The sequence below is a fragment of the Nannobrachium achirus genome (genome assembly GCF_963921795.1).
Source record: "Nannobrachium achirus genome assembly, chromosome: 18".
NCBI lineage: Eukaryota > Metazoa > Chordata > Actinopteri > Myctophiformes > Myctophidae > Nannobrachium > Nannobrachium achirus.
Window position 1 is genome coordinate 13,580,327 of NC_137825.1, and position 14,427 is coordinate 13,594,753.

Here is a 14,427-nt window from a genome sequence, read left to right on the forward strand (position 1 = left end):
AATTGCAATTATTTTGTCATGATCGTCATAATCCTTTCCATGTTGAAAAAATTTCATATTTTTTCAAAAATGTAGATCAGATATATCCACTATCAATGTTCTTTTTTAAGTATAAAGTTGTCAAACATGTCAGTCATTTCTTTGTATATTTAGGTCATGTGTCATATCTGCCATGTGCAACTTCAAAGCATACAAACCAAACAGAAATGTAATTGTCAACGACAAAAGCACAACTAAATCGTTAATCGCAATTATTTGAGAGACAATTATAATCGTCATGTAAAATGTCAGTCGCAGCATTCACACACAGAGAATACATTGCATAATTATCTACAGTACCTGGCCCCTCCCAGCCCATGGTAACCGTGGCGACGCAGGAGGACGGGGCCTTCCCGCCCGCCGTTTCCGGCGTGGGGAGGCAGGCGGCGCTGGTGTCGGGGTCAAAGGTCAGACAGTGACCCTTGGTGCCGCTGGGCAGCTGGACCAGGGCCAGGTCGTGACCCCCGCTCTGACCTTTGAACTTCCTGTGGACCACCACCCGCTCGGGGGTGACGCTCCGCCCGGACGCCCCCAAACGCACCGAGTAGCGGGACGCCTCGCTGCCGAACCTGAGGACAACACATGTTCACATGGGTAAGTGTGGTATAGAGTCAGGTCTAGGCTTGGCTCAGGGAAGAGGACGCCCCTGCCTTGCATAGTCCAACATGGCCATGGCACCAAATAATGTACTAGGCTACTTTTTATTCATATGTTTTGTTATTTAATTGCTATCTTACTTTTGCTTGTCATTTTCCATTCAACTGTAATTTTGTAATTTGACCACAGGTCAGGAAGAATAGGGATTTTATCGAATGTTTTAGTATAGTGATTTTAGAATAAGATGATATTAGTTAGTTACCATATGATTTGTTGTTTTGGATCGCAATGGAATTAAGTCTCCCGACCTTTTTTGCATAAATAAGTTGGTGTGTCCAAAAACATAGTTACTGCACTTTGGCTTTGTAGGGATGTAATTGGTTTCAGAGGTGAGAGGTTGAATGTAAGTCCATGCAGACATGCGTACCTGTTGAAGCAGTCTGCTGAGGTGAGCACCCAGCAGGGGCTGACCAGGGTCCCGCTGCACAGCGGACCCCCGTCCTCTGCCTGGGACTGAAGCCACACGGACACCTGCCACGGCCACCAGCTCCTGATGAGAAGAGTGACCACACAGTGTCTTAAACCACAACATGAACCCCAGCAGTGGTGTAAAGTAAGTACGTACATTTACTTAAAGGGGCACTCCACCACTTTTCAACCTATGTTCATATAATTGGTCCTCACTCCAAAATAGCTTTTTCTTTTTTTTTTTCTTTTTCCCTCAGAGGAGGGCTGTGTGCCATCGTCTTGTGACATCAATCCAGCTTATAGAAACTGCAGGCTTTCTATTCCTGAAAAGTTGCAATTTTAAAGTGGAAGCCATTGTTCTCGCGATAATAAAAGTCTAATTATTTTTTTCAAAAATATTGATTATTTTATTATTTTTGGAAAATGATGATGTCACAAGACGATGGATTCTGAACTTCCCACTCTCCAAGGAGACTTGGACTGAGTAGAAAAAAATTGTGATATTTTATCATGAACATTAGTGAGGACCTATTATATGAAGACAGGTTGAAAAGTGGTGAACTACTCCTTTCACTTTTCAACCAGTTCAGAATCCATCGTCTTGAGAAATCATTTTCCAAAAAAAAAAAAAATGTAATCAATATTTTTGAAAAAGATATTTCGATTTTTATTATCGTGAGAACAATGGATTCCACTTTAACATTGCAACTTTTCAGGAATAGAAAGCCTGCAGTTTCTATAAGCTGGATTGGCAATCGATGATGTCACAAGACGATGGGTTTCTGACCTGCCCACAGCCCTCCTCTGAAAAAAAAAAGTGAGGACCAATTATATGAACATAGGTTGAAAAGTGGTGGAGTGCCCCTTTAAGTACTGTATTTAAGCATAATTTTGAGGTATCTGTACTTTAATTGAGTATTTCCAATTTCCAATACTTTTACTTCTACTTCTACTTTTCACTAAATTTCAGAGGCAAATATTGTACTTATATTGGGCCATGCTGGCTTGTGCTGGACATTTTTGTCAAAATTATTTTTTACCATGGACATACAAAGGGACCGGACAATAATATTACCAGGAACATAATTAAGAGTCAGCCCTGAATGACCATAGCCTATCCATTTCGATGCCATAAAATACAAAATCTATAGATTTAGTCAACTAAAATCTTATAATATTTAGTCAACTAAAAGTAGACCAAAATATGACTAAAACTAAACTGAATTTTATTCCATGTTAAACATTTAAGGAACATTCGTCCACTAGATGGCACCCTTTCACCATCTGTTGCATAAGGCAGCGGCTCTCTCAGCCTTCAACATTCACTGTTGCCCAAAACCATCCTGTTCTAACAAAACAAACAGTGAAAACACCCAAATACAGAGTGTGTTTCTGCAGGTAAATGCCAAAACATTACTGGTTGATAACTGCTGCTATAGAGGGAAATGATGGGTTAACATTTTGTATTTATGTTTTATTATCTAAACCACCTGGCAAAGTTACACACTGGAATGTGTGGATACAGTCTCTCTATGCTCTATGCTGCCGGGTGTCTGGCTGGGAAAGACATCTTCTCTCTATTGGTAACCATGTAATCCAGTACTGCAAGTTCATGGTCGGGCCGTCGGCGACCAAACCGGCAACCCCATCGAGCGTCTCAGTTCTTGGGGAGGGTGATCAGGCACCCCACGGGACGAAAAGCAATACCCGTCAAAGCAACATCCATTCTGATTAACAGAATGGGTTTGCTGCTCTGACATCACGCTCTGGCTTCACTGTGATCATGTCACACTAACAGAATCCCTTTTATGCCCATATATGGAGTTCCCTGATGTACGTCATCAATATTAAGCCCATATCTAACAGGATTTCATAGGGGAATGCCTTTATATGCAGGCCACATCGGCGACATACCACACTAACGGCTGGTTCTACAGGGTGGGCATGACGGGGTATGATGTCACATAACGAATAACTGTCACGGTCCGCTCCTAAGGACCGTGACTTTGTCAGTGTTTGTTGGTTTTTGGACTTTATCTTGTGTTTTGCTGTTCTGTTTTAGTCTTGTATTATGATAGACTGTTGAATATGGAATTGTATTATGTTGCATTATGATCTGAGCCAACTGCCTTTCTGTTGTGTTGCTTTAGTTTATTTCTACTCTGTTAAATGTAATGAATATGATATTGTTGACATACAGTATGTTTCTGAGCCAGCTGCCTTTGTGTTCTTTTATTCTGAAGTAATGTTGCTTTTCTTGTTTCCTTGTTTGGTGTGGCTTTACATGCCCATATCTTATTTTGTAGTAGTCCTAGTATTTCCTGTCTTTACTTAGTTTTTGGTTCCTGTCCTGTCTCACCTCTCTGTGATTGTTAGTTTCCTCCTCCTGTGTCCACTTAGCCCCCAGCCTATCCCTGTGTTTATTGTCAGTTGTGTTCGCCTGTGTCTAGTCTATTTATACGCCCTTGTCTTTTCAGTTCCTTGTTCGTTCATAATAGTAAGTCACCATATGTAGTCCTGTCTTTGACCTAGTTCATTTTGTGTACCAGTTTGTTCCTGTTAATCTGTTTTTGGTGAATAAACCACCTTGCATTGGAGCTGCCCTGTGTCTGCCTCAACCTCTGTTTGTACTGCACTTGGGTCCTGCATCTTTGACTCAGATCGTGACAATAACTGAGTAAGCATGTTTGGGCTCTCACAGCGTATCTCCTTATACAGTACATGGAACTCCATATATGGGTACCAGGGGTCTCCATATATGGGTAACTGGTCTGATATACATCACTGGCCAGATGGCCAAGAATTGGTGCGACCTCGCCCATGTCGCCCTGAGGCGTCTAACTAGTTCTATGCAATAAAAATTAATTACACTAATCTTATTTGAGGTCCCTAGTGTTAAAATATTTTCCGATGAGAGTGTGCGGACCAAATATATATCGATTTTATCTCACCTCAGCATGTCGTCCCCTCCTCCTCCCTGGCTCTCCTTCTTGCTCACGTCCTCGGCCGTCATCTTCCTCAGTCCACAGGTGAGCTGGTGCCCCCTGCTGGCCGGCTCCGGTGGTCCGGTCCTCCGCTCTGGGGTGACTACGTCGCAGCGCACGCCGGCGTCCTGGCGGCGCCTGCAGCTCTGCAGGCTCTGTCCCAGCGATGGACACTCCCCCAGGAACTCCTCCTTGCCCGTGCAGCGCACCTGGTCCAGGTGGATGGGACCTTTACCCTGGCCGAAGCCCCCCGCTGCCACCGCCCCGCCACTGGCATGGGCACGGGCACAGAGAGAGAGAGAGAGAGAGAAAGAGAGGACAGGGAGGAAGAACATTCAGAGGAAGTACTCTCTCTCTCACACGCACAAGTATCACTCTCAGACAGAATCCTAGACGAATGGTAGAGCAAAACAGCCCGACTGTGTGATATAATCCTATCAAGGCAGTGGTTCTCAACCAGTGGTCCTTGAGGGGGTTCCAGGTGGTCCCCAGCTAAATGACCGGTCCATTTGGTTTCATGTTATGCTCTCAAGAGTTAAATTATCGTTAAACAACTGAATTACTTAATTTCTACACAATGAGAGAACGTAGAAGAATGGTTATTGTGATCAACCTCCTATGGTACCAACATCACTACACAATGGTTTGGTTCTGAGAGGCTAAATCTCATGAAGTTGTGGTCCGTGGCTCAAATGCCAAATAAATAATGGACCTTGGGGCGCCCGCTGACCTACTGGTCCAGGCGCATACCACATAGGCTCTGGTGCCTGACCGGTTCGATTCCCGATCCGGACAACCTTGCTGCGTGTCACTCCCCATCTCTCTCCCCATTTCCTGTCAGTCTACTGTCCTATCAATAAAGGCATAAAAGCCTAAAAAAACAAATCTTTAAATAATGGACCTTGATGTGAAAAGGATTGGAAACCACTGCCGTAAGGGATGGATGGGTCTTGTGACAAAATACGTGAAAATAAATCATTAATTCATCTGTTGGTTCTCGCTGACCTGTGTCCCAGCTGCCGACACACCACGGCAGCGTTGAGGTCGTTCCAGCCAGAGTCACAGATGCTGCCCCAGTCCCCGTGTAGGTACACCTCCACCCGGCCCTCCTTCCTGGTGTGGCCCCCAGCCAGACGCACCAGAGGACCTGAGGAGAACACATCACCACATTATGAAACATCTAGACCTCCACACGACCCTCCTTCCTGGTGTGGCCCCCAGCTAGATGCACCAGAGGACCTGAGGAACACATCACCACATTATGAAACATCTAGACCTCCACACAACCCTCCTTCCTGGTGTGGCCCCCTGCCAGACACACCAGAGGACCTGTGGAACATATCACCACATTATGAAACCTCACCAGAGGACCTACAACACATCATCACATGTATGTACAAAACCGTTCATTTTGTATGTATCATTTTATAAACGATCTAAACAAGTGAAAATAGCCGATCTACATACATTTTCACTAGATATGTACGACAGTCTTGTGTGATGAAGCAGGGCTTTGCTTTGGGAAAAAACGTACACATTTGAAACTTGGAGATGCAAGGTTTCTGCCCGACAGATCTCCTATCTTGGGTATGCGGTCAGGTTTAGGCTTGGCTCAGGGAAGAGGACGCCCCTGCCTTGCATAGTCTAACATAACATGATGACAGGCACCAAATAATGTACTACTTTTTATTATTGGGTTATTTAATTGCTATTTTATTTTTGCTTGTCATTTTCAATTCCACTGTAATTTTTGTAATTTGACCCCATAGGAAGAATAGTCACTGCTGGAGGCAGTGACTATTGGGGATCTTAACATAATGCTGTACCCCCTCCAAACTGTATATAAGTTTGGCTTTTTTAACTGATTAAATTATTATATTTTGACACTTGCTTTGGCGATGTAAACGCATGTTTTCTCATGCCAATAAAGCTCCATTGAATTGAAACAGTGTGCGTGTGCCTGTGTGCATGTGTCTTTGAGTATATGTTCGCTGTCAGCCAGTTAAATGTCCAGTACAAGGCGTGAATGTCCTCTGCTGCTCTGGTCTCCATTCTAATTCTAATAGAGACTGTGTGTGTGTGTGTGTGTGTGTGTGTGTGTGTGTGTGTGTGTGTGTGTGTGTGTGTGTGTGTGTGTGTGTGTGTGTGTGTGTGTGTGTGTGTGTGTGTGTGTGTGTGTGTGTGTGTGTGTGTGTGTGTGTGTGTGTGTGTGTGTGTGTGTGTGTGTGTGTGTGTGTGTGTGTGTGTGCGCACCCAGCAGACCGCATGCCCTCTGGGACACTGTAAACACCTCTTTATCCTCCTCTCCTGTGCTGTCAACATGTGGCATTTCAACCTGCCACACGCGCACACACACACACACACACACACACACACACACACGCGCGCACACACTATTCCCTAGTAGTAACACAAGCTTTTCCACAGCATTGTTCTGTAATGTGATATACACAAAAGGATGTACACACAAGTACTTGTATAATACACAACTGTTACCAAATGGTCTCTTGACGAAACCAAATCCATCCTGTAATTTTTTATAATCGACTAAAAGTCAATTACTGTATAATGTTGTCCTATTAAAGGCTTTTTTCGACCCTAACTAAAGAACGGATGACCGTGTATAGAATTGTTCTTATACAAAATGCCGCGGCACGACTGGTCTTCAACCAGACAAAATTCTCACATCTCCCCCCTTCTCCGCTCCCTCCACTGGCCCCAGGTTGCCGCCCGCACTGAATACAAAACACTGACGTGGCACCTCCATAACCCTAAAGCCTGATCAACCCCACCCGTTCACTCAGATCAGCTAACACAGGGATGCTGACAGAACCCTCGCTAAAAACCCAAGGACAAAAATCCAGTTGTCCAAGACAATTTGCCCACCTGGCCCCCCAAACTGTGGAATAAACTCCCTGTCGAACTTAGAACTACAGACTCACTCCCTAGCTTCCGCCGTGACCTGAAGACTCACCTCTTCAGACTCCACCTAAGCTCATAGCACTTACTGTAGCACTCTCCTACAGTACCCCCAATGACCATACATGAAAGCTAGATGGCACATTTTAGGCTTTATATAAAACTTTCTGAGCGGTGGTAGACCGCTCTTATACGTGGCTGTGCGTGTGTCTGTAGCCTTTTTCCTCAGCGTTTTGCCATAGCAAAATGTGTGTACGTAGCACCATGTTTGTCTAGTGATGTCATATGTCGTGCGTCTGTAGCCTTTTTCCTCAGCGTTTTGCCATAGCAAAACGTGTGTGTGTAGCATACCCTGTATACATCCTAGACTCAAATCCTAGTCTGAAGACGTTATGCAAGCACGACCACCGCTCACTACACATTGGGTGTGATTTTTCCTGATTAGGTGCTCGGTCTACTTACATTATTTTGTCTAGATTGATATTTCTATGCATTTGATGTATTGATGCTGATGTAGTGATGTATTACCTTGCCTATTGTATTGATGTATTACCTGGATTATTGTAAATCGCTCTGGATTAAGAACGTCTGCTAAATGCATAAATTGTAAATGGCTCCATGTAGATTTTGTTTACATCCTGGCCACATGTGGTGAAACATCGTGGCAGGGGCAGATGAATTAATGAATTAATACCTGGCAGTTGATGTGATAATAATAATACATGTATTAAGATGCGGGTCCGTGGACAAATAAATATCATTTTGGGGGTCCTTCACATGAAAAGGTTTGAGCACCACTGACATAGTAGTCTCTCAAGAACAGACTAACTGAGCTCCAGTTAAGTGAAAAGGACCTTTTCTTTGACGATGGCTGGCCAGATTGCTGACATAGAAACATAGGTTTTTTCCAAAAATTTTAGAAGGATTCAAAAGACACTTATAGAATCGGGTCAAAATTCGAATTTTCACGATTTTTCAAAAATAGCAGATCTACAAGCTCGCAGCGCGGCACTCGGTGCCACGCCGTGAGCTTGTATATCTGCTATTTTTTTAATATTTAAAGCATAAAAGATTGCGTCATAATGTGTTCAGGCCTAAATGGGTTAAATAGATGTAATGCCCCCTCTGCCCCTCTCTTACCTGTGGAGGGGGAGATGACGGGCACCTCGTTGGTCTCGGGGCCGGCCCCTCCCCTGCAGCGCACGCCCACGTCCTCAGCGTGGGAGCAGTCTGTGCGCCCCCAGATGCCGTGGGCACAGTCCAGCAGGGAGGTCTCTGTGCCCTGGCACCGCACCTCGTCCATCAGGATCAGCCCCGCGCCCTCGCCGAACGCTCCGTCCGACACCACTTCCGCGTGGCCCCTAGACAAGGTGCAAGTGGTGGAAAGATCAGCCAACACAGGGACGCTGAGAGAACCCTCGCTAAAAACCCCAGGACAAAAATCCACTCGTCCAAGACAATTTGCCCTCCTGGCCCCCAAACTGTGGGATAAAATCCCTGTCGCACTTAGAACTACAGACTCACTCCCTAGCTTCCACCGTGGACTGAAGACTCTTCAGACTCCACCTAAACCCATAGCACTACTGTGAAGCCTGTATCATAGTCGGGTGTAGTCTTTTCGAGTCTTTTTGAGTCATGAAACTACAACGTTACATCATTCCTCACGGTGGAGAGCTTTACACCGTGAGTCCCAACACATCTCTCTGTTTTTACTACCAGACAGACAGGCTCTACACCCCGTTCACTGATTGGTCGACCTGAACCGGTCTAGACGGGGTAAAGGACTTCACCGTGGGCCGTGACTATGATGGCCTGCACTTATTTTCTGACTTGAGGTGGAAAGCTTTCCACCTCAAATTTGCGGTGGATAGGTCTCCACCGTAGACTCTGATACGGGCTTAACACTCCTCCTTCCCTCGATGACCACACATGAAGCTAGATAACATTTTTAGGTTTTAGAAGTTTTTTACTGATTAGGTGCGTGGTCTACCTATGTTATTGTTTTAGATTGCTATTCCTATGCATTTGTTATATTGTTGTTAATGTACTGACATATTATCTTGCTTATTATAGTGATGTGTATTACCTGCTTATTGTAAGTCGCTTTGGATTAAAAGTGTCTGCTAAACGCCTAAACTGTAAAGAGTCACAATCACGTCGCTATAGCCCCTTTTCCACTACGAGGTGGAACCAGAACTTTCCATAACCTGAACCTTTTTTTTTTGGTTCTGGTTTGTTTCTAATAGCGCACGGCCCGGTTTCAGATACGGTTCTGGGAACCGTTTTTAGGTCCTGCTCTTGATGTAGTACTAAACCTGAGTTCAGGGAACTCGAGGGACTTTCCTGGTTAGATCTGGTTATATGGAAACGTAATCAGAACTTGGTCCCGGAAACTTCACAGGTTCTTGAAAGTTCTTGGTTCAGGAAAGTACTGGTTCTAGTTACGGTTCGGCCCTGTAGCCCCTTCTCCTTAATTAATGTATGTTTTGTAATAATAATACAAACTAGAAAGATGAAATTGGAAATTGCGAGTGTGGTTGCTGACAGTTGCTGACTATATTCTACAGTAAGCTAACTGTCATGTGAAGCTCCACCAATTGATTCCCTATTGATTCCCACTCCCATTGATTCCCTATTGATTCCCACTCCCATTGATTCCCCATTGATTCCCACTCCCATTGATTCCCTACTGATTCCCACTCCCATTGATTCCCTATTGATTCCCACTCCCATTGATTCCCTACTGATTCCCACTCCCATTGATTCCCTATTGATTCCCACTCCCATTGATTCCCTATTGATTCCCTATCCCTGCCATTTCCAATGGCAGCAGAAAAGTCACCTTAGAATTCTATAAAGTTTCCCTAGGACTATAATGTGTTGCCCTGTTGGGCAACCACATTAATAAATAAAATCTACAAAGTAACCGGTAACTAAAGTTTTCAAATAATTATAGTGGAGTAAAAATACAATATTTGTCAATATGAGATGTAGGTCTGTAGAAGTAAAAATATTGAAAATACTCATAATACTAATGGCCTAATACTGAAAGCAAGAAGGCTGAGAATCACTACACCTCAACTATTCTTTGTTTCGTTTAATTTGTTTTTCTGGATGTGAATTCCCTACATCGTTATCATCGCCAACACGCTGACAAGGAAGTTGAGAGGGTGGTCTCTGGAACGCACAGATGGTCACAACAACTACAGCCTCAACTGGTGCCAGGTCTGTGTGGGTCTGTGTGCCAATCCTCGTTTTGGAGAGTTCCCCGATTACTGAGGTTTGGCTGATATTTTGATTAAGACTCCAATTTAGGATAGTTCTCAAATGAGAACTATGACTGTTCTCAACCCATGAGTTTGTTTAAACAGTAAATCTGTCAAGTTTGTGAGGTTGAGAACTGAACATTCTAATCACAGTGGCTAACTGTCTACTGAATGTTATAGACTGGCACAGTACTGGGTTACAGTATGTCAGAGTTTACAAGAGAAGAAAAGGATAAAATAACTGGAGTTTGGTCCCATGAGTGCCTGTGCCAATTTTAATGTAGGCTATTTTCACGTGCACAGCGTTGGTGTCTAAAGAGCATGCAGGGACTGTGTACATGTGCCTAGGGCTGTCACGCTGTTTACGTGATGATTAATTGTCACTCCAATAATTGCGATTGACGATTTAATTGTGTTTTTGTCGTTGACAATTACATTTCTGTTTGGCTTGTACTGTAGGCTTTAAAGTTGTACATGGCAGATATGACACATAAACTAAATAAATAAACTAAACATAAAGATATTTGACAGCTTTATAATTTAAAAAGAACATTAATAGAGGAAATAGCCATCTATACTATAATTTTGCGAATGTCTGACTGAGTGAGTGAGTGAGTGTCTGTCTGTCCCAGCGTTTCTCCTCGGTGGCTCGAGCAATTGATCTGAAATCGCATCACCATCAGCATATGAACACACCTGACATAACTGTGAAGCCCGTTTCTCACTTTCACAAATCGTATGCTGTATATTCGCATTTTTATGCTGTATCTATATCTATTTAGCCTACAGTACCTTTTGTGACCACACATGTTAAGGGAGGGGCGCTGTTGTTCAGGCCATGCACAATCACACACAAACCCACACACACACACACACACACACACACACACACACACACACACACACACGGGGGGGGGGGGGGGGGGAGTGTGTGTGTGTGTGCAGGCGGGCGGGCGGGCTGGGGGGGGGGGGGGACAGTATCTCTGTAGCCATTAAACCAGTTAAAGTTACTTTCCATCCCTCATATACAGTGCACATCCCATAACCCACATACTGCACATCATTTTGGAGCTCATATCTTTGAACGGGTAAGGGCTAGTTCTACAAACTTGTAGATCTGCTATTTCCACAATGTTTTTTAAATGGTTGAAAATATATATTTTTCAACATGAAAACGATTATGACGATTACAGTATGACAAAATAATTGCGATTAGACGATGATGTAATAATCGTGACAGGCCTCACCTGTAGCCCAGCTGTCTGCAGACCACCAGTGCGTGCTCCTGGCTCCAGTGGTCGTCACACACCGTCCCCCAGTCCCCGTTGTGCAGCACCTCTACACGGCCCTCCCACGGGCTGTCCCCTCCCACCAGCCTCACCACGCCGTCTGACACACGCACGCACACACAAAGCAGATATAAAAGGTAAATGTCCCAATATCCCAGATATAACGATGATAATGATGGTAATAATTTAGTTCTGTTTTATAGACACATAAGGCTCTAGTCTAGTGTGTGCATCTACATATGCATGTGTACATACATAGATCCATCCAAAAAAATACATTTGTGTAAAAGTGTGTAATATGTAATATAATTCTAAATTCTAACCTTTCATATATTCTAGAATCTAGATACATTTTGCATGCAGTGAAATATTCGAAACCTTTTTTTGAGCGGTGGTCACACCGTCTCCTATACGTGGCCCTGTGTGTGGGTATGTATGTATGCGTCCGTCCATGCGTCCGTGTCTGTATGTAGCCTGCAGTACCTTTTCTGACCACACATGTTAAGGGAGGGGCGCTGTTGTTCAGACTCACATTCACACACACACACACACATACACACACACACACACACGCACGCGCGCCGCGCGCACGCACGTGCACACACACACACAGCCTCCACCGCTCAGTTCACACGAGTGTGATTTTTATTTTTTTAGCCGCATATACAGCTCATGAAAATCAAATATCCATATCCTAAAATATTACAATATTACACAAGACCACTCAAAACAAGGATTTATAATAGAGAAATTTCAACATTCTGAAGTCAGAGTTGTGTCCAGTTTCCGCAGTCAGTGTTGATTGGCATCTGCTGCTTTTTTTACACAATATTATTTTTTTTATTTTTTAGATGGACGTTTGTGTGCGCGTGTGTGTGTGTGTGTGTGTGCGCGTGCGCGTACCTGTGTAGGGGCTGCAGGACACCCCAGCGTCCTCCATGTGGTCACAGTTGTGCTGCTCCCAGTCGCCATGGTTACACTGGTCCAGGGACAGCTCGTTGCCCGTGCACCTCACAGCGTCCAGCATGATGGGGCCTGAACCCTGGCCGAAGTGGGCCCAGGACCACGCCTTGGCCACGCCCCTGGAACACACACACACCCGTTACCCACGTGGACAGCAGTATCTCAGCAGGTAGTAATCCCAAGCTCCCCCTGTGTTGCTGTCGCGACCTGGCGTTTGCCAATGAACCTAAGCACAACGGTGGGGGGCGGTTAGCCTCGTAAACCAGACTCTTCCTGCCTTGGGAGGAGTCACGTTTACTAGGCTAGGGGCCGGTGGGCAAGGAGGTAGGAGGGAGCGCTCCGCTGTGTTCACTTGGACCACGCGGAGGAGCCGAAAGTCGGGGGGACGAAGATTTACTATTCTGGCCCCCTGGTTTACAATGTCTAACGGCGCTGAGTCGGCTCATGCGACCTTCGCAACACTCGACACGGTGACTCGCCCCATACCGCTCGCTCGCCGGTGTCTCACGTGGATCAAGGTCACCTGAGAAGGCGCGCCTCCGTCGTGATCACCGAAAACAAGCGCTCCTTTCCCTTGCATATCCTACGGATACAATAATAGCCCTCCCGCGCCCCCACCGTTGTGCTTAGGTTCGTTGGCACAAACGAGCATGCGTTACTGTCTGAGTGTTTTTGAGCAGAATCTGAATTATTGGATATAACAGGTTTACAGAATTAAAGAATTGTATGAAATTAATTTTCGTGCAGAGTTCATTGATCACAGAGCACGGACATTGAGCCCTAACTGCTCCTGATGAGCAGGTTGGAGCATGATTTAGCAGGCTACAGGTTTCCTCCGCCATCGGTGTGAATGTACAGTAATGTACACACTGTAAAGCGCTTTGAATTACCATTTATTTACCTGGCATCCCAGGTGGTTCCTTAGTGTGTGGTATGTGCAATAAGCAGAATGGGAACAGGCTTTTAGAATCAATTGTTCATAACCCGATTGCCTGGGGGCTAATTAGCTCTTCTGGGATGTCTGGACTGGCCATTACATTTTGACCATAGACTGTAAAAAATATGGACGGTAAGAACCAATTGGTTTCTATGCTGCGAAAATTAAGCTATATCAAATATAACATAAATTGGACTATTTTCACAAAACGCATATCATGGTGATTGAAACGAGGCTTTAAACTAGCGACAGGAACCATTAAGTATTCATGACAATGTTTATTAAGGTAAGAAAATCTAATTCGGGGGAAATTAATAGAATCCTATGGAGAACATGTTGCTTTTGGTACCAGAACAGCACAACTAGCGGCCAATCATAGGAACTTTTAGTTCCGTGTTTGCTTCATTTTAAATCCGGACAACTGGCCCCCTGATTTTGACATAGTTACACACGTGCGCCCTACAGAGTACATCTTCGCTCTTGCAGTTGTCAGAGCCATTATCACCTCGCCTCTGTGTAGCTGTTTGAGAATGGCCAGAGGACATCCATTATTTACCAGCGGTTCCCAGCTATCTCCTGGCATACGCAAACACAGATGGCGAGGGGCAGCCTTTGGTATTTGAGGAGATGAGACAGCACGTTTAAACAGCAGAAACCCACAGAAACAGAGTTCACTCTGTTCACGGTTCTAACATCGTCACCGTTCAACAAAAAAACTGCTTTCTGTACCTGAGATATACTCTCTCAGCCAGGAGAGACAATCAACATGTTTTTTAGTTTTTGTTTGTTTTTTTACATTTAGAGTAGACCAGGGGTCTTCAACATTTTCAGGCCAAGGACCCCTTAGTTGAGAGAATGATGAAGCAGGGACCCCCACAATCTTCTCATAGATTCCATATAATTGCATTGTTTGACAGCACGATCATCAGTGTATTTTGGATTCATGTCAATTTGTGTTTTCAGAT

The 14,427-nt window shown here is 44.6% G+C and overlaps 2 protein-coding genes across 4 annotated transcripts in view; one reads left to right on the plus strand and one right to left on the minus strand.

The window, feature by feature from the left end:
* The window catches only part of eef2k (eukaryotic elongation factor 2 kinase), a 369,092-nt gene that overhangs the window by 257,728 nt on the left and 96,937 nt on the right, over positions 1-14,427 (plus strand). The window lies entirely within an intron of this gene.
* The window catches only part of LOC308302888 (neurotrypsin-like), a gene marked incomplete at both ends in the record, with an annotated part of 70,910 nt that overhangs the window by 1,186 nt on the left and 55,297 nt on the right, over positions 1-14,427 (minus strand). Inside the window, 7 exons of the mRNA XM_080747206.1 lie at positions 340-608; positions 1,064-1,186; positions 4,056-4,358; positions 5,094-5,235; positions 8,148-8,368; positions 11,521-11,662; positions 12,466-12,644. Of these exons, the coding sequence (XP_080603332.1) occupies positions 340-608; positions 1,064-1,186; positions 4,056-4,358; positions 5,094-5,235; positions 8,148-8,368; positions 11,521-11,662; positions 12,466-12,644 (1,379 nt within the window). The remainder of the gene's footprint in view (positions 1-339; positions 609-1,063; positions 1,187-4,055; positions 4,359-5,093; positions 5,236-8,147; positions 8,369-11,520; positions 11,663-12,465; positions 12,645-14,427) is intronic.